Source organism: Carassius gibelio, chromosome A5 (assembly GCF_023724105.1).
Source record: "Carassius gibelio isolate Cgi1373 ecotype wild population from Czech Republic chromosome A5, carGib1.2-hapl.c, whole genome shotgun sequence".
NCBI lineage: Eukaryota > Metazoa > Chordata > Actinopteri > Cypriniformes > Cyprinidae > Carassius > Carassius gibelio.
Window position 1 is genome coordinate 26,002,581 of NC_068375.1, and position 26,186 is coordinate 26,028,766.

The window sequence follows — 26,186 nt, forward strand, 5'->3', positions numbered from 1 at the left end:
CTATGCTTCTAACCACAGGTGGAGAGCTGTCGTTCCAACGACACAAGTTTACGAATGTTCGTTTGAATTATAGTTTCGGGAAACACAGAATCGTTGAACTACGCTGGTAACGATGGAACTTGCGACCTGGCTAACGAGATGCTTTGCTAAAAAACATGACCTAATTCTTTTCAATGTGTTATAGCTTTATGAAATATATCTTTAGTTCTAAATGATGGATTATGGTGAGTATCGTATGTTTCATTAAAGGTCCCGTTCTTCATGATCCCATGTTTTAAACTTTAGTTATTGTGTAATGTTGTTGTTAGAGTATAAATAATATCTTTAAAATTCTGAAGTTCAATGCCAAGCGAGATATTTTATTTAACAGAATTCACCTACAACGAACAACCATCGGGGACCGTTTGGACTACATCCCTCCAGTAATGACGTAACTGAAACAGCGTTTTGACTAGTGCCGCTTTTCCACCGAAATTACCCGGAACATTTGTACCAGGAACTTTTTTTTACCAGGAACTTTTTTCCCCCCAGACCTGTTGCTTTCTGTGTTTCCACGGCGGTGTAAAGTACCGGGAAGATTAGGCAAATAGACTGGTGAAGTAGGTTTGCCGCGTTACTCAATACAAAGTACGCTGATTTTGGACATGCCTCCTCTGGTAGTGCGGACTTTGTGCATTCGACTCAAGAGTGTGATGTCCGCGATGACGCAAGTCCGGTAATTCTGCAAACAGCAGCGTACTTGATAACTTCAGTCAGCTCGCCCTTGCTAGTGCAATTTTCCTTTCAGTATATTTACAATAAAACGAAATAGGATATCAAATACCACTGCCTCCTTTCGTTTTCATTTAAACATAATAACAGCTGCAGAAATGTACTTAGTTAAGGGATATGTGTATATATAAAGCAATGAGACGAAATATTATAAATTTGCCTTTTTTATTTTCATTTTAACATATAAATAAATTGAATACAGACCAAAGATGACCTGTTAGATTTACCCAAAACGAATTATATGTTATGTTTAAACACTAAAGAGACATCAGAGCTAGCGGCACATATCAGAAGGTCTAGCCGAGGTGAGGCTGCTTCTCGGTGGATAGATGATCACTGAGCTCCCGCTGATCACGTGGAGAACATGTCTCCGAGATCGTCGAAACACATTTTTAAATAGGCGCTGTCTTTATAAATAAACCACAGATTTGAGTTTTAAACAAATACATTCATATCAAATACCACTGCCTCCTTTCGTTTTCATTTTAACAGTCTGGCGAGTAAACAAAAAATTTGAATAGCCAATGGCGATTATATTGCCAAGGTTTGCGTTGAAATTTACAAAATAAAAGTTCATTTTTACATAAAGGCATTGTGCTAGAAATATTACTATTATTTAGCACAATGTATGCGATACTGCTAGTTGAAAAAATTAATAAACTTATTTTTTAAATAAATAAATCACACAATATTTCTTCTATGTTTTAATTTTAATAGCAAATCCCCTTTATTTACCAAAAATATGTAGAACTTGTACTTTTAGAAAATCTTTGAACACAACTGTAAATAAGTATAAAGAATGGCATTGGTTTTATTTTTAGTGATAAAAAGTGTGTGTTTTTTAAATTAGCATATTTTCTGGAATATAAGTCAAACTTTTTCATAGTTTGGCTGGTCCTGCGACTTAAAGTCAGGTGCGACTTATTTATCAAAATTAATGCACTACAGGCGGACCAAACAAGATTACCGAGACCTGCATGAAGAGGTGGTCTCCGTATGCTTTCAAACGAACTCTGGAGTGGCCCGTTTTTGGTGAGAACGTGATCTGACCTCGAACAGACCCAACTGCAAAAAGTACTGATAATTTATGGACTAAACCAGCCGTCGTAGTCAGCTGCGTTATGCATTATGGGATGTATGGGATGAAGTGTTTGTTGACCGTTTGAACTTTAGCATGGCAGCTCGTGGACAAACTTGGAGTTGTGCGAGTAGGGCTGTAGCTGTCGAATCGAATATTTTAGTAATTTAGTATTCTACCAAAAATGTACCATTATTTAATTCTACCAAAGATTAATCGGATAAAATGTGTTTTTGCTTAATTAAAGTGCAATATTAATTATGCAAGAGAAAATAAGACTCTTAAAATGAACAACTAAGTTTCCTTTTTTAGAAAAAAAATATTTTTATTTTTTAAATGCATAGAATGCAATGCATGCATCAAAAATAAACATTTAAATATTACCCATTGTTTGTCTGTCTGTAGTTGTACTGTGAAGAATGACAATAAAGTTGACAGATGAATTAAGTGCATATCTTTTAATTATTGAAAATTAACTTAACTTTTTTTATTTACTATTAAAAATAAAACATGGAAGAAATGTTGTGTCATTAAACCTTAAAAAAATGTTAGATTTTTTGTATTTTTTATTAGTTCCAAGCGGGCCAGGGCCGGCTATTCGAGCCGAGCCCGGACACGATTCGGAGCACTCACACTAGTCAAACGAACCGCGCTTTGGTGGTCAAACGCACTCGGGCACGGTTCAAACGGGCTAGTGTGAGTACACCCTTAGCGCGCTAAGAAGACTCGAAAGATATATCTTTCCAAAGTTGTTTATGTTCCTAAGTGTGTTCCCCGAAGTGTCCCTTAGGAAGCTTCTTAACACGCTGCCTCTTACGTCAGATGTTACAAAGGCGCTGTCCCAAGTAATGGTGCTGAATTAGTTGGCATTGATTGCTCAGGAATCGATTTTCGACTTCACGCGAAGGTGCATTGCAGCATTAAGACAACACGTTCTATGCAAATTAAACATTCCTCAAATTATTCTGTTAATATTTATTTTAACATAGTTTAAGTTATCAGAAAAATATAGACTATAAATGAAATGATCAAATGGTCAGTAATATGTTCACACAATATGTTTTGACAGATAGACGAACCAGGTATACTTCGCTAATCATCCACCCTCCTTATCCCGTTGTGCCACTTGTGCTGCTTCTTGACATGGGTTAACGACTTCTGAAAAATGATGTAATACAGTTTTATATTAATGGTAAGGTACTTTACAATCAGAATTGATTGGCAAGCAGCTGCAGTTACTTCTGTTTAATGCGGAATTGATTGTCATTGGTTAATGTTTTCAATAAAAAGCAACCTATCTACAATGCACAGAGAGAGAGAGTTAGATATAGAATATGGTGGGGAAGAAACGTAAAAAAAGGGAACCAAGCTTCTCTTCAGAGGAACTTGAAGTTTTGCTGGACCTTGCCACCAGGTCGGAGATCACACCCCTATGGTCCACTATAACCTGCACGTTTATGGCTGCGTATCCCTTTCGCGATATGTACGCCTGATCAATCACTGATGGATTGGCGATAGGGATGAGTGTGCCATCCACCAGGCCCAAGACGCTGGGGATGCCAGCAATGGCATGACAGCCCTGCTGCAACTACTGGACCTCCTGACGTGTTGACGGCAGATGGATGTAATCACTGGCATGACGCAGAAGGGCGTTGGTGACGGTGTGGACACACCTTCAAACTAAGGTTTTACTTAGGCCATAGCCCTCTCTCACTACCGCGAGAGAGCTCCCTCTAGCAAAAAAACTTAGTGCTGCAAGAAGCTGGACTTCAGGGCTTAAAGCTAAATTCCACTGCGTAAGCCTGGCAAGCGCAGGTCTGAGAAGGTCCAGCAGCTCCATAATGAGTTGTCGTGGGAGTCAATTTTTTTTCTGATATAGCCACGTCAGGCAAAATGTAAAATGGGCTTAAGTTTTGCAGAATAAAAAAAATGACATGGACTAAACGGCTTTGCGGCCAGCGCCGTCTTTAATTCAATACAAGGACACATTGCTGCCATTGTTGGTCGCTAAGTGGACACCCCCAGGCTTACCCATTTACAGATCTTAGCCATTTAGAGCCAAATTGTTTGCCAGATTGTAATTATCAAAAGTGATTGCCAATTTAAAAACTTTAATGACATTACGAAATTGACACAATGATCGAGTCACGAGATACAAAGTGTGAGGTAAGAATGGCGGGACCTGCGAATTAATGGGTGAATGAAAAACAGGCTGTAATTTAGAAGCATGAGACACCGGATGAATTCTCCTGTACGCCGGAGGGAGTTTGAGGCATACTGCCACTGGACTAATAATTTTGGTGACAGTAAATGGGCCAATAAATTTGGGCGCAAGCTTATTACTGAAGGATCAGAGAGGAATATTTTTTGATGAAAGCCACACGTGCGACGTAGGAGGGAGGTTTCGACCGGTGGCGATCGAACTGAACCTTGGTGCACGCCCCCACCGTAGCAGGGTCAATCTGGCACTGGTCCAGGTGTGTCGGCACCTCTGGATAAATGCGTGGGCAGAGGGGACCGCGACTTTGGATTCCAATTCTGGAAAAAGTGGTGGCTGGTACCCTAAACTACACTGAAAAGGCGATAGGCCCGTAGCTGAAACTGGTAATGAGTTATGTGCGTACTCAACCCATGAGCTGCTGGCTCCAAGAGGAGGGGTTCTGAGAAACCAAACATCACAACACTCGTTCTAGATCTTGGGTTGGCCCTCTCCGTCTGACCATTACTCTGAGGATGAAATCCAGAAGAAAGACTAACAGTCACCCCCAGTAATTCACAAAATTCTCTCCAAAATTTGGAAACAAACTGAGGCCCCCTGTCAGAGACCATGTCCATCTGGATGCCATGCAAATGATAAACGTGATCTATGACAGCAATTGCTGTTTCTCTGGAGAACCAGTCCACCACGGTCAAAACCACTGTGTTTCCCTATAAGGGAGGGAGACCTGAAATGAAATCTAGCGAAATGTGGGACCAAGGTCTCGAAGGAACTAACAACGGCTGAAGGAGTCCAGCAGGGGGTCGATTGGAAGACTTCGAAACAGCACAGACAGAGCAAGCCAAAACAAAAAGACGAATGTCACGGGCTATGGCTGGCCACCAAAACCGTTTAACGAGAAACATGGTACGATTAACCTCAGGATGGCAAACTACCTTGAAATAATGACCCCATCTGATAACTTCGGACTTTAAAGCATCTGGAACAAACAACCGACCCGGTGGGCATCCGGGCGGGGGCGTTACCCATTGCGAGGCTGTGGAAACCTTCGACTCGATGTCCCACGTACTGCAGAAATAAAGACATTCTGTGGTACACTGGCTTCGGTAAAAGATGGGTGATCCGAAACATCAAAAATACGGTATAACGCATCCTTAGAACCTGGACGATAAGAAATAGAAAAATAAAAAAAAGAGCCCACCGAACCTGCCTAGAGTTTAATCATTTAGCGGACTTGATGTATTCAAGATTTTTGTGATCGGTCCAAACAAAAAAATGAACCCCTGAACCTTCCAACCAATGATGCCACTCTTCATAAAACGAGCTTGACTGCCAACAGCTTTCTGTTACCAATGTCATAATTACGCTCGACGTGGGACAAATGGTGAGAAAAATACTTTCAAGGATGCAGCTTGCAGTCCGTGAGGGAATGCTGGTATAGAACCGCTAACCCCCACCTCTTACACGTCAACCTCCACCATGAACTGCCGGGAAGGATCAGGGGCAATGAAGGATTGGAGCTGAAATGAAGCAGCTTTTCAGTTTGGAAAATGCAGCTTCTGCTGCACTAGACCAGCTGAAGGCAATCTTGATGGAGGTTAAAGAAGTCAAAAGAGCGGCTAGCTGGCTGAAATTGCAAATAAACTGCCAGTTGAAATTGGCAAAGCCCAGAAACCTCTGCAGGGCCTTATGAGTCTCTGGGGTTTGCCAATTTACCACTGCCTCAATCTTGTCGGTATCCATGCGCACCCCCTCGGCCGAGACGATGTATCGCAGGAAAGGAACAGACTGTGCATGGAAAATGCATTTCTATGCCTTGATAAAAAGCCCATTCTCTTACAGCCTCTGAAGCACTTGCCATGACGTTTTAAACATGTTCCTGGTGAGAATGAGAAAATATCAGTATATCATCCACATAGACATATATTAACTGATCTACCATATCTCTCAACACATCGTTTATGAGTGCTTGGAATACCGCAGGGGCGTTACAAAGGCCAAAAGGAAGAACAAGATATTCGAAGTGCTCCCTGGGGGTATTAAAAGCATTCTTACATTCATCCCCCTCTCTTATGCGAACCAAATGATAAGTGTTACGGAGATCTAATTTTGTTAAAAATGATGCCCCCTGCTGACGCTCAAAGGCTGACGACATCAGCGGCAAAGGATAAGTATTCTTCACCGTGATGTCATTCAACCCTCGATAGTCAATACAGGGACGAAGAGGGGCGGATGATCTTGGCTGCAAGAGAATCAGAAATAAATTTCTCCATGACCTCCCTCTCCGGATTGGAAAGCAAATATAATTTGCCTTTAGACTGAGACGTACCTGACAATAACTCTATAGCACAGTCATAGGGACGATGCGGAGGTAGAGAAGCCGCCCCGAGACTTACTGAACACTCTCTTCAGATAGAGGTACTCACGTGGCACGTTAGACAGGTCAGTGTGATCATCCTGAAACACAGAACAAGACACCGGAGAACATGCAGACAACAGACATGACGCATGACAATATTCACTCCAGGACAAGACAGAATTTTCCCCCAAGTTTATGTGGGGATTATGGAGCACTAGCCAGGTATGCCACAGGAGCAGCAGGAGTGTCAGTTAAGAGAAAGTCAATGTTCTCAGTGTGTTGTCCAGAGGTGATGAGTTTAACTGAGACTGTGGAATGTGTGATGGAGGGTAATGGCTGACCTATTAGTGCCACCACAGAGATGGGCTGAGCGAGTTCCACCATAGGTATCTTAAGTCTTTTCGCAACATTAATGTCTAGAAAATTACCCTCAGCCCCCGAATCCACCAGAGCCTCACAGTCAAAATTTAGACAATGGAGTATCAGCCTTACCGGTAGCGACATGACAGAAAGAGAGGATTTATTAAGTTGCCCCACCCATCAGCAACCTCTTACCTACTGGCGGGCACCGGCTTTTACAGAACGACGTGACGGGCCGCTCCACAGTACAAGCACAAACCTCTCTCTCTGCATCTCTGCTTCTCCTGCTGTGAAAGGCGAGACCTGCCCATCTGCATGGGTTCGGGATCTGGAAAAGAGAACTCCCTCTCACCGGTAACTGATGATAGGCTTCTGTTGGACAGGCCTCCTTACTCTATGACACACTGGGCTTTTTGATAGACTTTCTGAACCCGTTCTATGAAGCACAGCGGGAGCTTGAGGGAGACAAGTATCCAACACTTAATCTTGTATGTCTCTGGTGTGAGAAACTGAAACGCGACTGTCAGCGCAATGCCCTAGACTCCCCTCGGCAAGCTATCATGCGTAAAAGGCACACAGACTGGCTCGCATGTAAAGTGATAATACAGGACCTCTACAAGATCGCAACATTCCTCTGGCCAAAATGTAACCAGCTGAGAATGTTGTCACACTCAGACAAGACTGCTGTACATGCTCATGCCCGCACTCTTCTCCAATCCATGGCTGCAGGTGCACTAGATGTGGAGATACGAGACCCAGAGCTCTCAGGAGTCTAACCCACTCCTCCTCAGGCAAAAGGGGCGAGTGCAGGACCACACCGAAACCATCAACAGTGGATTCAATCATTTTCCTAATCTTGGTAAGTAAGGTTTTTCATTTTTAATATTAATATTCAATATTAATATTTAATATTTTTGTAACTAAATATTAATTGAGTCTTAAATGCATGATTTAGACAGAGTAAATAGGCTAATGTTGGCATTATTCTTTTATTAAATTTCAGATACTATTCACCATCACGTTGAGGCCGAATTGTGGAGAGAAGTGCCAAGCAAATCCCGCAGAGCCTTTATTTGAATTTTGTCATTGCCAATCTTAATTTAGAATTTATCTTAATTTAATTTGTTAGGAAAGATTCATTTTATTGGTGCATTGGCCTGTTTATAGGCTAAGTGTTTTACTACTTGTTTTATTTCTTTGTTCCAATTTTTTAGTGGCCTATAGCCTACATTAGTCATTAATAAATTATGTTAAAACATGTATAAATGACTCATTCTTGACATAAAACAAAAGAGCGGTGTGCATGCACAAATTTGAATAATGTTGGGCTGTAAATGGGTTCGGGCTTTTAAAAGGCTGTCAGTCAAAATGTACTTGTCAGGCTCGGGCCCTGTCGGGCCTAACTTTTAAGGCCCGATTACAGCCCTACCGAATACTGAAATTTTGGTACCGTGACAACACTAGAGCCCCTTTCACACTGCGATTCCAGCAAATACACAGGTAAAGTGTTCCAGCAATTGTTCCCAGGTCACTAGATTTTGCACTTTCACACTGCCAGTGATTAGCCTGGATATGTGCGTGCTTTCACACACAACCCGTAAAGATCCCGTAACGACACGTGAAATCAGGGCATGACGTGTAATGTTGAAAACTTTAGGCACGTTATACTTTCACTCAAGCTAGTAAACGATCTCAGCGTCAGCGCAGAAAGTGAGGAACAAACTGATCTGTGTTTCATTACACTTTGCACATATTTTTTTGTCGCGAACGTTGACCTTCCTTCAAAACAGCCGGCAAAAGAGTCACGCGATAACGTGCGTCATCACTACGACATGGCATTCGATCTGGCTTTTGTTCACATAGTGCTCGTTCCAGGACTGAACCCAGCAATGTTACTAGGTCCACGACCCGGGTTCAATGCCGGAATCAATCCAGAGACGTGTTTGTCAGAAGGCAACCCGGCAATGTTCCGGCAATTTGCCAGGTCCGACGTGCAGTGTGAAAGGGGCTTATCTGTGACCAAGGCCTGACTATGTCCCTAAGGTAGCTTCAAATCCTTTTTCGCTTCCAGCAGGTGGTCCTAGAGGATTTCTTCCCCATGGAGTTGGGGTTAGGAGATTTAAGCCTTGTCCTGTAGGACGCTGACGACAGTGTTAATTTCGTTGACTAAATATTTTCGTCATTATTTTCGTGACGAATATATTTTTGCGGACGAAAACGAAACGAAAACTAAAATAGAAGGCACTGATGGAGACTAAAACTATGACTAAATTGATTGACATTATCGTCAACGAATAAAGGACGAGACGAAAATAGACTGTGACGAAAATCAAATCAGCAGACGGGAGAGATGCGAGGAATGAACAAAAGAACCGGCAAAACGGAACAGACTGCATTAGAGAAGAGAACCAATCCGAGCCTGACTTATTGAGACGTGAAGCGAAGGTTTTCAGTTTTTAAATGAGCTCCCGGGAAGACGGCATTCGAAGAGGTGATGTCTAAAAGAGCGACAAAATGTCCACAGCTCACTTCACGTTTGACAACGAACAAAACAAAACAAAGCGTAAAGCACGCGGAGCACTCATTCGTGGCAAGAACACCACCAATTTGAAAAGACATTTACAGACGAGCCACCCGGACATTTTCTCAAATGTAATTTCACAACGATGTTCTTTTGTTTATTGAGCTAAGCAAAATTGGAAGACTGCAGTGCGTAGATGTTGTAGCATTAAATATTACGAACTGAAAAGTACTGTAAAATAGCCCCTTCTTCAAGTTAGATGAGAGCACAATACTAATACGTAATATCATGATAAATACATTTGATTAATACTAATGTTTAGTATATTTTATAATGTTCTACTTGTTGACAATATCACAAATATTTCTATATTAGTCATGTGAAACATGAATGTTCACATCCTATCATTATACATACAAATCTAGCAATATTGTAGTATTTAAAACATACAATATTGCTAGACAAATGAATACCTTATAAAATCTTGTTACTTTTTTTTATCCACCTAGCTGCCAACTTATTAAATATTTACTTTAAATGTATGCACTTATTGTTCAGCTCAGCTGTAAGCTTTAAGGTCCTGGACCTAACGTTATTTTTCTTTTATTGATGGTCAATTGGCAGCTAGTTATTAATTACATTATCATGACAGTGTTTGTTGCTGCATAAAAGCTTTTGAATCGAAATAAAGACTTAGTTGTGTTGAAATAAAGTTGAATTTGTGTTTTATATATTTTGGTTAAGTTTGTTTCCTATACCAGCTGTAAAAAATTGTCTAGTAAATCTGTTATTGATTTTAGTCTTATTTTAGTCGACTAAAATACCAAGCAATTTTAGTCGACTAAAATAAGACTAAAATTAAAACAAATCAGATGACTAAAACTAAAAAGAATTATAGTCAAAAGACTAAGACTAAAACTAAATTAAAATTTTGTGTCAAAATTAACACTGGATTGCACACACAGAGGAACGCAGAAACTAGTTGTCAGCGCTGTCCTGTGATTTATCACTAAAGTAGCTTAGAATCTCAAAACTTTATTATAGCATATTTTTCTACATTTAAAGGAACTAGGCTATTTACAACCCAAAGCTTCACAATAATATAGAGACGGTATGACTAATTCACACACGCAGTCACTCGTAATGGTACTGTGCTAATTGATCTTTATCTGATCTTTATTCATCTCTTACACTGAGCAATAATCTGCAAGAAAGGTTCCGAACATAAAATAACTGCTGATAGTGAGCTATGATGACAGATCTCTCTTTCAATAGGAAAAAATATCTCACCTTTAATAGTCAATCATATTTACAGTACAAACCTTGTCAGTCAACTATGAGGGCAAAAAAACAAAACAGAAACGAAATAATCGTTCATTAATCGTAATCGAGGTAAAATGTTCAATTAATCTAGGTTTTGATTTCAGGCCATAATCATCCAGCCCTACATACGGTGACGTCACCGAAACATTATTCTTTAAATACTATTTCTGTACAACTTTCAAACCGGTCGTGCAGCAACCGTTTCCTCTGCATATTCACCATGGTAAAATGAATAATTTTACAGAATATAATTAATGTATCAATGCATCGCACAAATCAAATTACCCCCCAAAATAGGTTTTATGGGGCTAATCAATGTAAATTCTGATTTAATAATTATAAAATAATAGTTTCTGCTATAATTATTCTAAAGCACCAGTTCACAGAAATAGTGTGTGAATTTTTCCCATATGCATATGATCGGAACTCCATGACATCCGGCCTATTGCTTGTCGTTCGTCAAAGACAGTGCCAAAGTTGCTTAAGCCTAAATAATTTGGTTGGGAGCATTCCCTCCTGTGACCCATGATTTGTCTGCAGACCTATGTGTATTCAGAACCAGTGAGCAAAGGACTTCCATAATATAAAAAACAACTTGCATTAACGCGCGATAATAACACGTTAACTTGCCCAGCCCTAATATATATTATAATGAAAAACAGTGGTCCAGCGTGTATGAATTCATATGTTCTGGGTGACTAATTCCCCAGGAGTTAATGAAGATATTGATTTTCTACCATTTTTTTAATTTGCACTTTTGATGATGTACAATTTTATATCTACGTGGTTATATGTATAATTTATTATTATTATTATTATTATTATTATTATTATTATTATTATTATTATTATTATTATTGATTTTCTTCTTTTGGACCATTGACACTCCTAATTGAGATTGTAGGCAGTGTCAATCGTCCATTTGAGAGATAGGTGACGGCAATGCACTTATGAGTCTGTGATCCTTCATAAAGCAAGAGGAAGAAGAAGCATCATGCCTGCTGCTGAGAATGTGCTCAGGAGAGTTCTAACAGTTTGGACATTGTGTGAATCAGAGGTAAAAAAAAAAATTATATAAATACTGTTCAGTTTCTTGCACAGACCAATCGTTTTGTGTCTTTACACATCAATGTATGGTCACGAGCCGCGGGGTTTAATGTGGTTTTGTTTGTGTATGTTTTCTTTTAGTTTTATTGTATGTTTTAGCCTCGATTCCAATCCACTTACATAAGACGGTTTGCAACGGTTTGAGTAAAAAAATCTTGGTTCGTGTTCTACTGTAGAAACAAAGTCACCTAAATCTTGGATGCACTGGGGTTGTCACAATCGTCAGCTGTAGTGCCCATGAACTACAGTAAAGGGCACTCCACTCAGGACTCACTCAGGACCCATTTCCAACTCCATTTCCCAGAATCCTGTGCTTAGGGCTAATCACCACCAGGTGTTCCCCATTACCACTTCCCTGTGTACTGTGTACTGTACTATCAATAATTGTGAAGTCTTGTTAAGCCCCGTCCAGCATTTCCGAGCATTACCCTAGTGTTTGTTTTTTCTGTGTCTGACTCTGGATTGTATATACCACCTGTGATACTCTGGCGCCTGTTATTGATTCTGGATATCCCACTTGATGCTCTTACCTGAATTCTCCCTATCTGACCATTCTCTAATAAATACTGCAAATGGATCCAAACGTCTCTGACTCCATGTTACAGGGGTAAGCAGATAAACATCAAATTTAATTTTTTGGGTGAACTATCCATTTAATCAGGGGGGTCCACTATTGTGCCCTCCAAGATATTAATTCAACTGCTCCATTTTGTTTTTGGAAATAGTGGTATCATGGCAGAATTTCCACCTGAACGTTTACATTTATAGTCTACATTTGGCAGACACTTTTATCCAAAGCAACACATATTACATTCAATACGTTGTATACATTTCATGGCTTTTTTTTTTTTTTTTTTTTTTGAGAACCAAACCCATGACTTATGAGCAAAATATATTTTAGTAAATCTAATATTCTTTGAACCTCTGACCCTTTTGGCAGCTAAATTCCACTAAATAACCAACTTGTAGTTTAACTTACTATTTTTCTAGCATGAGTGGAGGGAACCTTTATGAACAACCTTTTTTCATTCTTGAAACAGGTATAATGTGCATTAGAACTTTAGAATATTTTAGTATTTAAATGATAGTCATTTTTTAAATTAGTTTATGTATGAATAAATATCCTTTAAAGATCACTCCAAAACAAATATCTAGTGACAAAATATTTATTTCAAAAGGAATATTAAATGCAAATCTACAGAACAATCATATTATATGACTTCAGTAGAGGCTTCCAACAGGTTTGAGGGTTTCACTCTTCTTTGGCCTGAGACAGAAAAAAAGGACATAAAGAAGTCATGTAAATAATAAGTACATTAGCTGAATACTGCATGTTTGTTCTCAGTAAGTGCAAGAAAAAAATGACTGTACTGAGTTCAGACTCTTCTATTATGCAACTGACCTTTCCAGCATCACGGCTCTTGGCTCTGAGCTTGTTGACTTGAGACTCAGCAATGTCGGCACGCTCCTCAGCCTCCTCCAGCTCATGCTGCACCTTCCTCAACTTGGACATGTGAGAGTTGGCTTGCTCTTCCTAAAGAGTACCAATTTGACCATGTTTATCAACTAAGCTGTGGTACATCAGTGATATCACACCAGTTAATAAATAACTAATTAATAATCAAATGTGTCAAAATGTTAAAATAAATGTAACACACCGCCTCCTCAGCCTGTCTTTTGTAGGCTTTGACCTTCAACTGCAGCTTATCAACCAGATCCTGAAGTCTGTTGATGTTCTTCTTATCCTCCTCAGTCTACAAACAATAAAAATATTTAATAGATTTGTATTGATAAATCTGTGGAATTGGTCTGGTATGATCATACCTGATAAGACAGCTCTTTCACTCTCCTCTCATATTTACGGACACCCTTAACAGCATCTGTTCCACGTCTCTGTTCTGCTTCAATTTCAGCCTCAAGCTCACGGACCTTTAAAAGCACATAAAAGTTTTCAGACAAGTGTACACCTGAGTAGATATTGCCTGTTAACTAGTTTTGGAAGCTGAGATGGTGATTTAATTTTAGGAATAAGTCTAAACAACATCTGATATTTTATCCTAAAATTATATTTTATATGAAATTAAAAAAAATCTTTACCCTACTCTCCAGTTTCTGGAGTTGTTTCTTTCCTCCCTTCATGGCCAGATTCTCAGCCTCATCCAGACGGTGCTGCAGGTCCTTCACTGTAACCTCCAGATTCTTCTTCATCCTCTCAAGGTGAGCACTGGTGTCCTGCTCCTTCTTCAGCTCTTCTGCCATCATTGCAGCCTTTTGCACAATTACACAAATTGATTAGATCCACATTTTTCAGGACACATGTCTTGTGAAACATTTGGCAACTACTGTTTCTCACATCAGTGATGGCCTTCTTGGCCTTCTCCTCTGCATTTCTTGCTTCCTGTACAGTATCGTCAACTTCACTCTGGATCTGAACAAGGTCAGCCTCAAGCTTCTTCTTGGTGTTCAGGAGACTTGTGTTCTGCAACATGAAAAGCAACAGCATGAACATTTTAAATGATGCTTTCAATTTCCTTAATTTCATTGTAAAAACAATATGCCCTTACCTGAGAGTGCAACAGTCCGACACGCTCACTGGCGTCCACCAGCTCTTGTTCAGCCACTTTGCGGCCTCTCTCTGTCTGCTCCAGAGCAGCTCTCAGCTCCTCAATCTCAGCTTGCATCAGAGTGTTTCTGCGCTCCACCATGGCCACCTGCTCCTTCATGTCTTCCTGTCCTCTCAGAGCATCATCAAGGTGCAGTTGGGCGTCCTGAACAGAACAATAGCTTTACAATAAACTAGCAGTGTGCTTTCTGTTGGTCTTTTCTAAACAAAGGTTAGATTATACAAACATAATGCAACTTAAAGTCTAAGAGAATCACTTACCTTGAGTTGTCCCTGAACGTTCCTGAGCTGTTTCTGGGCCTCAGCAGCCTGGCGATTGGCGTGGCTCAGCTGAATCTCCATCTCATTAAGGTCTCCCTCCATCTTCTTCTTGATTCTCAGGGCATCATTCCTGCTCCTGACCTCAGAGTCCAGAGTGCTCTGCATGGATTCAATGACTCTCTGGCTGTTCCTCTTGATCTGCTCCATCTCCTCATCCTTCTCTGCAAGCTTCCTGTCAACCTCACCCTTGACCTGGTTTAGCTCAAGCTGGACACGGAGAATCTTGGACTCCTCGTGCTCCAGAGTGCCCTATTAATAATAAAAACAAAATTTACATTTCAGAATGAACAACACAGTATAATGATTTTAGCAAAAATTACAATTAATCTCCAGATACTCACTTCAGCCTCCTCCAGGGCGGTCTGAATCTCTGACTTCTCAGTCTCCACTGCTTTTTTGGCCTTTTCCAGCTCATGGATGCTCTTACCTGTCTCACCTAACTGCTCTGTCAGATCTGAAATCTCCTCTGTACAAAGGAAAAATATAATCTGTGTCATTCTGAACATTCAGTAAATCATATATGTTTACTTCATTATGTTTCATTCTTACGCTGCAGATTCTTGTTCTCTCTCTTGAGGGTCTCCAGCTGATCCAGAGACTCCTCATAGGAGTTCTTCATCTTGAACAGCTCAGTGCTGAGTGAACGAGCCTCTTTCTGGGCTCCTTCCAGCTCTGCCTGACCTTCTTCATATTTCTGCTTCCATTCTGCCAGGACCTTTGGTGAAGATATTTTGGGGCAGGTTTAATTTGTGACATGTTCAATAAAGCCCATTGCAGTCTATTTTAAAAGAGAAACTGTACCTTGTCAAAGTTCCTCTGCTTCTTGTCAAGATTGGCAGCCAAAGAGTTGGCCCTCTCCACATCAATCATGAGGTCCTCCACCTCACCCTGGAGTCTCTGTTTGGTCTTCTCCAGAGATGCACATTTAGAGTTCACAGCCTCAATTTGTTCCTCTGCATCTTGAAGGCGCTGAGCCAGCTTCTTCCTGTTAAGCATTACACATTGCATTGTATTCAAAGCTATGAAATAACTGTGAGAATCAGGAATATTATTGAGTAATCTATGTACTTGGACTCTTCAAGCTCCTCAGTGCGTTGGATGGCATCAGTTTCATATTTGGTTCTCCACTGAGCAACTTCACTATTGGCTTTTGACATTCCCCGCTGCAGCTCAGCCTTTGCCTCCTGCTCTTCCTCAAACTGCTCACGGAGCAGGTCGCAGTCATGACGGGCTGATTGTACAGCATGGGCCAGTGCATTCTTAGCCTAGGAGACAAATACACATAATATTAGCTTTGTTATATAGTAAGTGGAAAATATGTGTTTGTACTGATCGTGCTGTATTACCTTAACCTCCTCTTCAATCTGCCTCTTAAGCTCCTCAATTTGCTGAGTGAAAGCTTGTTTGCCTCTGGTGAGCTGAGAAACCAGAGCCTCCTTCTCCTCCAGCTGACGGCCAAACTCACCTGTTTAGATTTAGATTCACTGTCAGACTGTGCAATATCTCTTTTAGTTAATATATAAACAAACTCTTTGAAAGCTAAATTTAAATGTGTGCTTGTTCTATTAAGACTTTGTCAGATATGCAGTGCTAAATAATCTTGATAAACCATACTCAATAACTAGTGAAATAGTATTGATTTCATCATGATTGTCATTGCTTTACCATTTTCAGTTTGAAGTCTTGCTCTTTGAGCACTGAGGTCATTTATCTGGCGGTTGTTCTCATCATTCTTGGACTTAATTTCACTAAGTTGGTCCTCAAGGGTGCGGCACATCTTCTCAAGATTACCCTGCAAATACAGAAGTCATTAGATGTCTGAAAAACGTCAAGACATGTATTATATACTTTTCAAATAAAATTACCAACCTTTGCTTTGGCAACAGCCTCCATGTTGCTGGAGAGATCATCAATCTCCATTTTGTATTCACTCTTCTCTTTCTCAAGCTTCTGCTTGACGCGCTGGAGGTTGTCGATTTGCTCTCCCAGCTCGGCCACACTGTCTGCCTGCTTCTTACGGAGGGCTGCAGCAGTAGCTTCATGCTGGAGGGTGGACTCTTCAAGATCACGACGCAGCTTCTGGAATTCAGCTTCACGCTTCTTATTCATCTCGATCTGAGCAGCAGTGGCTCCTCCAGCCTCCTCAAGCCTCTCACTGATCTCCTCAAGTTCCCTGGAGAGATCAGCTCTCTGCTTCTCAACCTTGGCACGAGCAGCACGCTCAGCCTCAATCTCTTCCTCCAGTTCCTCAATGCGAGCCTACAGTGGCAAGTAATTAATGAAATCTTATTAATTTTTATTTTATCTTTTCCTGAAACATATATATATATATATATATATATATATATATATATATATATATATATATACTAGTGAAAATTATTTTAAGAAATACCTGAAGCTCCTTGATCTTCTTCTGGAGTTGAGCACCCAGAGATTGTTCATCTTCAATCTTGCTGAGCAGCTGGCTTGTTTCAAAGTCTTTCCTGTGGGTATTCAATAATAAGTGATTGTAAAACAATACCACAACAACAAAAAAGTTTTCAATAAAAGATTTCATATTTTAATTACTTTTTAAGTTTCTCGTCAGATTGCTGCTTGTCATTCTCCAGGTCCATGATGGACTCTTGTGCTAATTTCAGGTCTCCTTCAAGCTTTCTCTTTGCTCTCTCAAGATCCATGCGGAGCTTCTTCTCTTGTTCAAGAGAGCCCTCAAGCTATGGGAAAATGATATATAAAATATGTTCAGGGCAAAAAGCCTGTTAATTTAACATATTAATGACTTGTTTAATTAGGAACTCACATCATCAACTTGCTGCTCAAGTTTTGTCTTGGATTTGGTCAGGGTGTTGACTTTGTCCTCCTCTGCCTGAAGATCATCCAGGGTCTGCTGATGTGCCTCTTGGAGAGCTTTCTTCTCTTTTGTAAGTTTGGCAATGCTCTCATCCTGAGATGCCATTTCCTCAGTCAAGTTCTTGACCTGTGGGATTTTTTGTTCCAAATGAGCTTATTTTTTCCAACAATAAAGATTATATATAAACATATAAAATAAATATTAAATCTTATCTTAATCCAACCTTATTCTCAGTGGCGTGTTTCTCCTTTTCCACTTTAGCCAAGGTCAGCTCCAGGTCATCAATGTCTTTCTTTAGCTCAGAGCACTCATCCTCTAGTTTTCTCTTCTTGGCTGTCAGTTCAGCATTGATTTCTTCTTCATCCTCCAGTCTCTCAGTTGTCTCTTTGAGTTTAGCTTCAAGCTGGATTTTGCTCTTGATCAGACCCTCACACCTTTCCTCAGCATCTGAGAGATTCTCAGATTCCTGTTAGGAAAATAGATCGCTATAATCACTGGAAACCACATTGCTATTTTTAATGGAGCCAAAATTCAGTTAATTCAATCAGGAAAACTCACAGAAGCCACTTGCAGCTGCAGATCATTTTTCTCTTGCAGCAGTGCCACCATCTTCTCTTCAAGCTCCTTCTTTTTGGCTTCAGCCTTGGCAAGATTTTCTTTGCATTTTGTAAAGTCCTCTTTCATGGTTGCCAGCTCCTTCTCAGTCTCAGCACTCTTCAGCAGAGGCTTAATCTTGTAGTAAACCTTCATCCATGGCCAGTGTTTGACATTCATGAATGAGCGGATGTTGTATTGGATGGTGTAAATGGACTCCCTATGAATAATTCATAATTAAATTATATAATCAACATTATTAACCATTCACACAGTTATCATAGTCATCTTTCTTTATGACACTACTCACCTCCTCTCCATCATCTTCACAAACTCCCTCCTCATCACATAACCACGGCAAAGAGCTTGAGTCATTGTGACCAGAGCAGCCAGTTTCTCATCACGCATCTCCTCAAGAGTACCCAGAAGACCAGCTTTGAAGAACACCTACATTTATACATAACAGCAAATCAAAGGATATTGATTTACCTGTATAGGCTTAATAATCATGAATAAGAAATCTTTGAAAGGCTGTAAAGTAGAATATGAACCTTTGTGTGTCCAAATCTGTACTGGTCATGATCGATATCTATGGATCCCAGGAGTTTCTCACAAGCCTTCTTGTTGTCAATAAACTGCCCCTCTGGGATTACACTGGCATTCAGCACCTTGTATCTGTGTTAAATTGATCAAAGTCCTTCATATTTTTTAATTAAGAGCCTCATATCGTAATTGGTGTTTTCACGTGTTCCCATTTACCTCTGCTTGAAGTCACCATAGAGGATTCTGCTGGGGAAGCCCTTTCTGCAGATTCTGATGCCCTCCAGCACACCGTTACACCTCAGCTGGTGGATAACCAGGAAGTTCTCCATCAGACCTGTAGGGAACCATTTACAACATGAGCTAGGTAAATTAAGATTAATACTGAATATTGTATTAATGCCGGAATATCTGTTAGCCCTTTAGTACTTTACCTGGAGTCTTGGACTCATTAGGAATCAGACAACGCACAAAGTGAGGGTGAGTGCTCCTCAAGTTGGTCATAAGCTTGCCCAAATTCTCCTGTGGGGAACAGAAAAGGGACATCATGCTTTGTTTTTTTCCCCTCAAATACAGCAAATACAATTGCTGTGCGTCATACCCTGAACTGGGAGGACACAGTCTGCATGGAACCACCCTTCTTCTTTCCTCCCTTCTTGCCACCGGTTTCTATTGAGATAAAAATACAAATTAACACATATTAAATGCAAAAACAAGAAAGAAAGTGCAAAACTGAATGAAAGGTTGGTTAAATTAATGTCTTTACTTTTATCAGTAACACTTTTTTCCCTCATTACCTTCAACAACAGGTGGGTAGAGACTAGCCAGCAGTTTGACAGAAGACTTCTGGTAAAGCTGCACAACAGACTCATTCAGTGGATCCTTGTTCTTGTCTAACCAACCAGCAATGTTGTAGTCCACAGTTCCAGCGTAGTGGACCAGGGAGAAGTGGGCCTCAGCCTTGCCTTTGGCAGGCTTTGGTTTCTGGAAAGCATTGCACTTGCCAAGATGCTGATCATACAGCTTGTTCTTGAAGGAAGTGTCTGTAGCCTTGGGGAACATGCACTCCTCTTCAAGGATGGAGAAGATACCCATGGGCTGTTTATAAAAGAATGTTGTTTATTGCTACAAATTAGTAATTTTTGAGAATGGAAAATGGAAATTGATAGGTTCATAAACCAGTTAAAAACCTTCTCAATGAGCTCAATGCAAGCAGCCAAGTCCATCCCGAAGTCAATGAACTCCCAAACAATGCCCTCCTTCTTGTACTCCTCTTGTTCCAGCACAAACATGTGGTGGTTGAAAAACTGCTGCAGTTTCTCATTAGTGAAGTTGATGCACAGCTGCTCCATGCTGTTGAACTGCAGGAAGAAAAAACATTTACCGACTCCTGAATATGACACAGTTTGTCATGAGAAATGATAAAAGAATCATTCTTACATCAAAGATCTCAAAGCCAGCAATATCCAGCACACCAATGAAGAAATTTCTTTGTTGTTTTGTGTCCAACATCTGGTTGATACGAACGACCATCCACAAGAACATCCTCTCATAGATGGATTTGGACAAGGCGCTTACAGAGTTGTAAACCTGTAAGCAGAACAGAGTGAATATTTGAGTAAAAATGTTTGCTTTTTAAAGTAAATAGTCAGACTGACTGAAGATTTTCAGGTTGAATACAAGGACAAGCTAGAAATATGTTACTACATACCTGTGGCACGGTCTGGCCTTTGGTCACAAACTCATTTCCGACCTTGACTCTGGGGTAGCACAAAGCCTTGAGCATATCAGCAGAGTTCAAACCCAGAAGGTAGGCGATTTTGTCGGCCTCTGTGATTTAGAACAACAACAACAACAAAAAAACATATATTTCTTGCTCTAAAACTAAAACATGGATCTCTCAAAACAAAGCAGTGTGTGTGATGACAAACATTGGTATTATTTAGTCTCACCCTCTGTGCCATCAGGCTCAGCCTGCTCCTCACGCTGCTTCTGCTTGAACTTCATGTTACCATGATGGAGCACAGCTCCAGTGAACTTGTAGATGCCCATCTTCTCCTCAGCAGTGAAGCCCAGAATGTCAATAGCAGACTGGAAATTACAGAGTAGAATAAGCTCGTTGATCAGTCATAATTATATATAATATGTTCATATTCACACAGCATTGACTCACATCAGTAGCCATCAGCTCCTCTTTATCATCAATGCTTGCCACTGTGATCTGACCCTGACTGCACATGGGGAAGTCATAGGGGTTGGTGGTGATGAGCGTCATTTCTGTAAAACACACAGAGCATTTACTATTATTGTTGTTGTTGTTTTTAAGTATCTTACAATAATTATTATCTAGCATTGATACACTGAATGCAATATGTGCATCTACCAATCAGCTCAGGCTTATGGTTGGTCATCATCTGGTAGAAGATGTGGTAGCCTCTCTCATCTGGAAGCTGGAATGTCACTCTAGACTTCTCCAGCAGATCTGTTGAGAGAATGTGTCACAATCATCTGAAGAGTGACAAAGACAAACGTGCAGGATGGGTAAATGAAATCATGTCCACCTACATGTCTCAATGTCAGCACTAGCCAGTTTTCCTGATGTACCGAAGTGAATTCTGATGAATTTACCCTGTTTGAAGCAAAATAACCTTTGAGTTCCCACTGTGCAAAAGAAGCCAGCTTTTAAAACAGTTCATAAAAAACTGTATAGAAAAATTCAACACAACTGACCAACTGTACTGTATGTAAATATAAAGTGGTGAACTTACAAAACGAGAGGAGTTGTCATTTCTCACAGTCTTGGCATTACCATAAGCCTCGAGCAGAGGGTTGGCAGCAATAATCTGGTCCTCAAGAGAGCCCTGTGATATTTGAAAGATTATTCATCATCATTATTATTATCGTTGTTGTTCTTGTTGTTTTACTTCTAAATACTCTTTGTAGCCATTTCACAAATTCAATATATTAAATATTGTTTATATATTACTGTCTATATTTCAGAAAAATATACTTATATTTTTAAGAACACTTATATTTTTTACATAGTCTCATACCTGCATTTTGCTGGGTTCTTTCTTCTTATCACCCTGAACTGCAACTGTGGCAAAGTACTGGATGACACGTTTGGTGTTCACAGTCTTTCCAGCACCAGACTCTCCACTGGTTTATTAAAGAATACAGAAGTATATTCTTACATTCTATTTTGCAAACATCTCCATATATATATGTGTGTGTGTGTGTGTACTTTATATTTGCCAAACTTATACTTTCATTTATTGTCACAGTCAAGGAAATGAAAAAAACTTACGTAATCAGGACAGACTGGTTTTCTCTATCTGTTGATTGCAATGTGTACAATGTCCAGTAAATCTCTTTTATTAACAGCAACTATTATTTAAATCTATATAATTAAATTCCATAAGGTCTTACCAGTCAGCATGAACTGATAGGCGTTGTCAGAGACAGAGAAGATGTGAGGTGGGGCCTCCATACGCTTTTTGCCTCTGTAGGCAGCCACCACTTCTGCATCATACACTGGGAGCCACTTGTAGGGATTCACAGTTGCGCAGAACAATCCAGAGTAGGTCTGAAATGAGCAGAGACCTGGTCAGATTGCAACGAAACTGACAAAATGAACATCCGTGCTGTTTTACTTTGCTCCAGAACTTACGTAGATCATCCATGCGGCATAACGCTCTTTGAGGTTATACAGCACAGAGGGTTCATTGAGATGCGTCATCATGGCCATGTCCTCAATCTTGTCATACTTGGGAGGATTCATTGGGAAGACTTCGTCCTCTTTAACAACTTTCTCCTGTAAATTTCATACATTGGATTTCAGAAAGACCCGAAAAACATGTAAAATGAAATATGTTTTAGTTTTCATGGAATGTTAAAAATTCACCTCCTTAGTGTCATTCACAGTAACAGTGACTTTGGCACCGTCTTTGCTCTTGATGGTTCCCTTGACGTACAGTTCTTTAACATCAACCACATAGCAGGCACTCTTGGCATCAAATGGTTTGTTCTGAGCCTCGATTCTCTCCCTCTCAGGCTTCCGAAGGAAAACGGCAGCCTTGCCATAAATGGCCATCTCCGCGTCTGTACTCATGGTGGCGGCTCACTAAAATTTGTAAAAAAGAAACATTGTAGTGCTTTTTGGATCAATTAAATAACTTGGTTCTTATGTAAGTCAGGTCTATTAAAAAATAAAAAGCTTCTTAAAATAATAAAAAGAAAATGTGAACACATTAGTTAATTGATGCTGTCCTTGATTAGTTCTGTTGTCACAAGATGCATTTTTTTCTGGTACATTGTAATAAACAAAAATTAAACTTTTAATTACCAAATTACACAAATCAAGAAATGTTTTATTTTTATTTCAGTTCTGTGTACCACAGTGCACATATGCTATGCGTACAAAGTATCACGAGTCCCACTTAACATATGCTATTGGAGAAGTATAAAAAAACTTAGAACTCATTTATCCAAAAACATCAGCACATCTACAATAATCAGTCTACATCCATTTGACAACAGACATGCTAATATTCAATAAAATCCTTAATGCAGTAACAGAATGTATATTTAACACCTACCTTTCCTGCTTCTTGACACCCAGATGAATTTTCTACAGCCCTGCCAAGAAATTCAGTTAAACATTAAGAACATTTAGAAATAGATGGTTTACGTGAATGTGGATGTAATATAAATGTTTATTTTATTTTAAAATATTATCTTATTACTGACGTTATCCTCTGTCATATCAGTTTGTCTAGTACAAACTCACACAAATAACAACATCAAATGCAAAATACTGCAGCGTCTTACCACAAGTTGGAATGCCACTAGTCTCCTCTGAGCCTGGTCATGCTCTCCTCCATGCTTTTATTGAGGTCAGTTTTGCACACCAAGCAGAGTCTATATATAGACAAGCTTTAAGAGTCTTATTTTATGGTAAGAAGCTACATCTATTCTGAGATATCAACATATATGACAGCCTTTAACACAGTTATGGTCATCACATGAATTTGACAACACAGTACTTCAAAAAGATGTTCACGTTTGGATTCAGTTACATGATAGATTTAAATATAGTTATCTTTTATACAAATCATCATATAATACTTTCACATTTACACGTTTACATATTTTTTTTTTACATATATACATTTATACTCTTTCATTTAAATTGACTGACAAGAAAAGTAATTTCCTTTCTGCATAGGCATAGGACTGTAATTGGTTTTAATTATCTTCATTGGGAAATGAAATTATTAATTATATTTTAGGGAATTATTTTTGCTGCAGTTTAAATTGGAATAATATCAAAACATATAAATTACATATCTGAGATCTAATTTTCTGTTTTCTCATTTAATATAGCAGATATGCAACTTTGTATAAGTAACGATTGACTGTCAGATCGTTATGTTATTTCTCTCATAAAAATGCCATGATAGTTCACTGCCAGTTTATGGGCACTAAAGTGTCTATTTATACCTGATGCAAACTGATCCTTTTTATGATTGGGATGAATAAACTATCTTTCTTGACAAGGGGAAAGATTCAGTGATCCATTCATTTGTTATTTTATGACTATTTACTGCAGTGTTTCTGTATTTTAATGTAAAGCATCTTTAAACTTAATTTATGGTCATACAGTCTGCACTTATTCAAAGTAGTCTATACTTTAACATAAATTTGACGTGCAAAAAAAAATTAAAAAAAAAAAAATATATATATATATATATATATATATATATATATATATATATATATATATATATATATATATATAGTTATAGTTATAGTTATAGTTATAGTTATATATAGTTATAGTTATTATTATTATTGTTGCAATTAGTCATCCCAAAATGTATACATGTCTTTCAGTAAAATATTATGCCCTACCTTAAATTCCAAAGATAGTGTCATGTGGTAACACAAGGAACTATAGGACTTGGTGGTGTGGGGAGGGGTAGTGGAGAAGAGGCAAGAGGCAAATTAGACCCAAAGTATGAATTTGGTCATGTAAGCTGCACTTAGTAAATATATCACATATGCATAAAATGATCCCCCCCCAAGGGCCACCACAGTTTCTACTAACCCCAAAGTCTTCCATTACAAGAGGCCCAATGCAACTATATATAAACTATATAAAGGAGACAAGAAAACCTAGCAATTGCAATGACCACAGCTCTCGTCTCGTAGATTGTTGATTACATTGCTGTAGTACAAAGAGCAATAAGTGTTTACAATCATTCAAATAGCAGTTTGAAAATGTTCTTAATATGGGAATACTACATTTTAAAATTATAACAAGATTGACAGATAAGATAAGCATAAGTGTAAATGCAGTGAAGTAAAGAGATTTCAACCAGGAAGTGTCTAGAATCTTTAATCACATGGCATTTAAAATTGCATTTTTCTGCAGGGAGTCTGTGTCACAGAAACAAACTGCTACGAGATGAATGAAAATGCAAATAGATAACTTTCTCCCAATAATATATTGACATGTTAGACTTCTAGATATGTTGTGTTGTGATAGTATACAGCTCTTGTGATGTTCATACTTGGCCTCTTCAAGCTCCTCAGTGCACTGGATGGCATCAGTTTCATATTTGGTTCTCCACTGAGCAACTTCACTGTTGGCCTTTGACATTCCCCGCTGTTCCTCTCCATGTTGCTGTAGACATCATAAATCTCCATTTTGTAGTCACTCTTCTCTTTCTCACGCTTCTGCTTGACGCGCTGGAGGTTGTGGAGGTCATTTAGGGTCATTTAGGTAATTATTCCAGTCGCTTCATTCCAATTGGATAAACAAGCTAGTAGCAGATCTCTAAATTTGTTTGAGTAGTAAAACAATATGACAGACACGTTTTTAGTTTAATAATAATGATAATAATGATTTAATAATGTGATTGTAAAATAAAGCATTCTATGACAAAACTCAAAATTGCTGACAATTAGGTATTGAATACTGAATCCCGTACTAAAACTAAAGAGTCCAGTCTTGTGATTTTTGTATCTCCTGCTGAAACTGTCCAAGTTTATTCAGGTTATAGCTTATTCAAGTTTGGTCTGGAAAAACTGACTGAAGCACTGTGAGGATATAGCCTTGCATATATTTTGCCGTGTTCATTGTCAGATTTGTGTTGTGTTATTCAAGAACTGCAAAAAATGGCCAAAAATCTTACTTAGTATATTTGTCTGGTTCCTAGTCAAAATATCTTACAATTCTTAAATCAAGATACCTTTACTAGATAAGCCAAATTAATAAAGATATTTAATCTTGTTTTCAAGCAGAAAAAAAAAAACTAAATTAAGTGCATTTTGCTTAAAACAAGTACGGTAAGTAAAATACTTGAAAATATTTTACTTGCCCCTCTGGCAGATAATTTTACTTGTTTTAAGCAAAATGCACTTAATATAGTTTTTTCCCCTTGAAAACAAGACTAAATATTTTAAGTAATTTGGCTTATCTAGTAAAGGTATCTTGATTTAAGAATTGTAAG

The 26,186-nt window shown here is 39.0% G+C and overlaps 1 protein-coding gene across 1 annotated transcript; it reads right to left on the reverse strand.

The window, feature by feature from the left end:
* Positions 1-12,887: 12,887 nt before the first annotated feature.
* LOC128006796 (myosin heavy chain, fast skeletal muscle-like) lies at positions 12,888-23,595 on the reverse strand. Its single transcript, XM_052592762.1, has 41 exons — positions 23,500-23,595; positions 23,268-23,307; positions 22,574-22,792; positions 22,340-22,483; positions 22,099-22,255; positions 21,977-22,004; positions 21,723-21,828; positions 21,438-21,530; positions 21,235-21,298; positions 21,053-21,151; positions 20,843-20,946; positions 20,622-20,760; positions 20,381-20,499; positions 20,110-20,259; positions 19,860-20,030; positions 19,467-19,767; positions 19,271-19,338; positions 19,104-19,191; positions 18,889-19,006; positions 18,681-18,804; positions 18,440-18,576; positions 18,094-18,349; positions 17,759-18,001; positions 17,485-17,661; positions 17,253-17,398; positions 17,077-17,167; positions 16,551-16,940; positions 16,347-16,473; positions 16,028-16,146; positions 15,750-15,946; positions 15,483-15,666; positions 15,231-15,396; positions 15,023-15,147; positions 14,622-14,930; positions 14,302-14,505; positions 14,091-14,216; positions 13,835-14,005; positions 13,562-13,666; positions 13,396-13,491; positions 13,140-13,271; positions 12,888-13,004 (listed from the first exon to the last, which is right to left on the reverse strand). The coding sequence occupies exons 3-41, from the start codon at positions 22,778-22,780 to the stop codon at positions 12,990-12,992; spliced, it is 5,796 nt and encodes a 1,931-aa protein (XP_052448722.1). The 5' UTR covers positions 22,781-22,792; positions 23,268-23,307; positions 23,500-23,595; the 3' UTR covers positions 12,888-12,989.
* Between the last annotated feature and the right edge of the window lie 2,591 nt (positions 23,596-26,186).

Bases quoted from the DNA above. Each gene is read 5' to 3' on its own strand.
- LOC128006796 (XM_052592762.1), bottom strand. From the start codon at position 22,780: ATGAGTACAGACGCGGAGATGGCCATTTATGGCAAGGCTGCCGTTTTC. The intron at 18,805-18,888 runs GTAAATGGGAAC...AATTTAACACAG, and splicing joins TATGGTGACTTCAAGCAGAG to ATACAAGGTGCTGAATGCCA. The intron at 15,397-15,482 runs GTACAGTTTCTC...TCTTCACCAAAG, and splicing joins AGCAGAGGAACTTTGACAAG to GTCCTGGCAGAATGGAAGCA.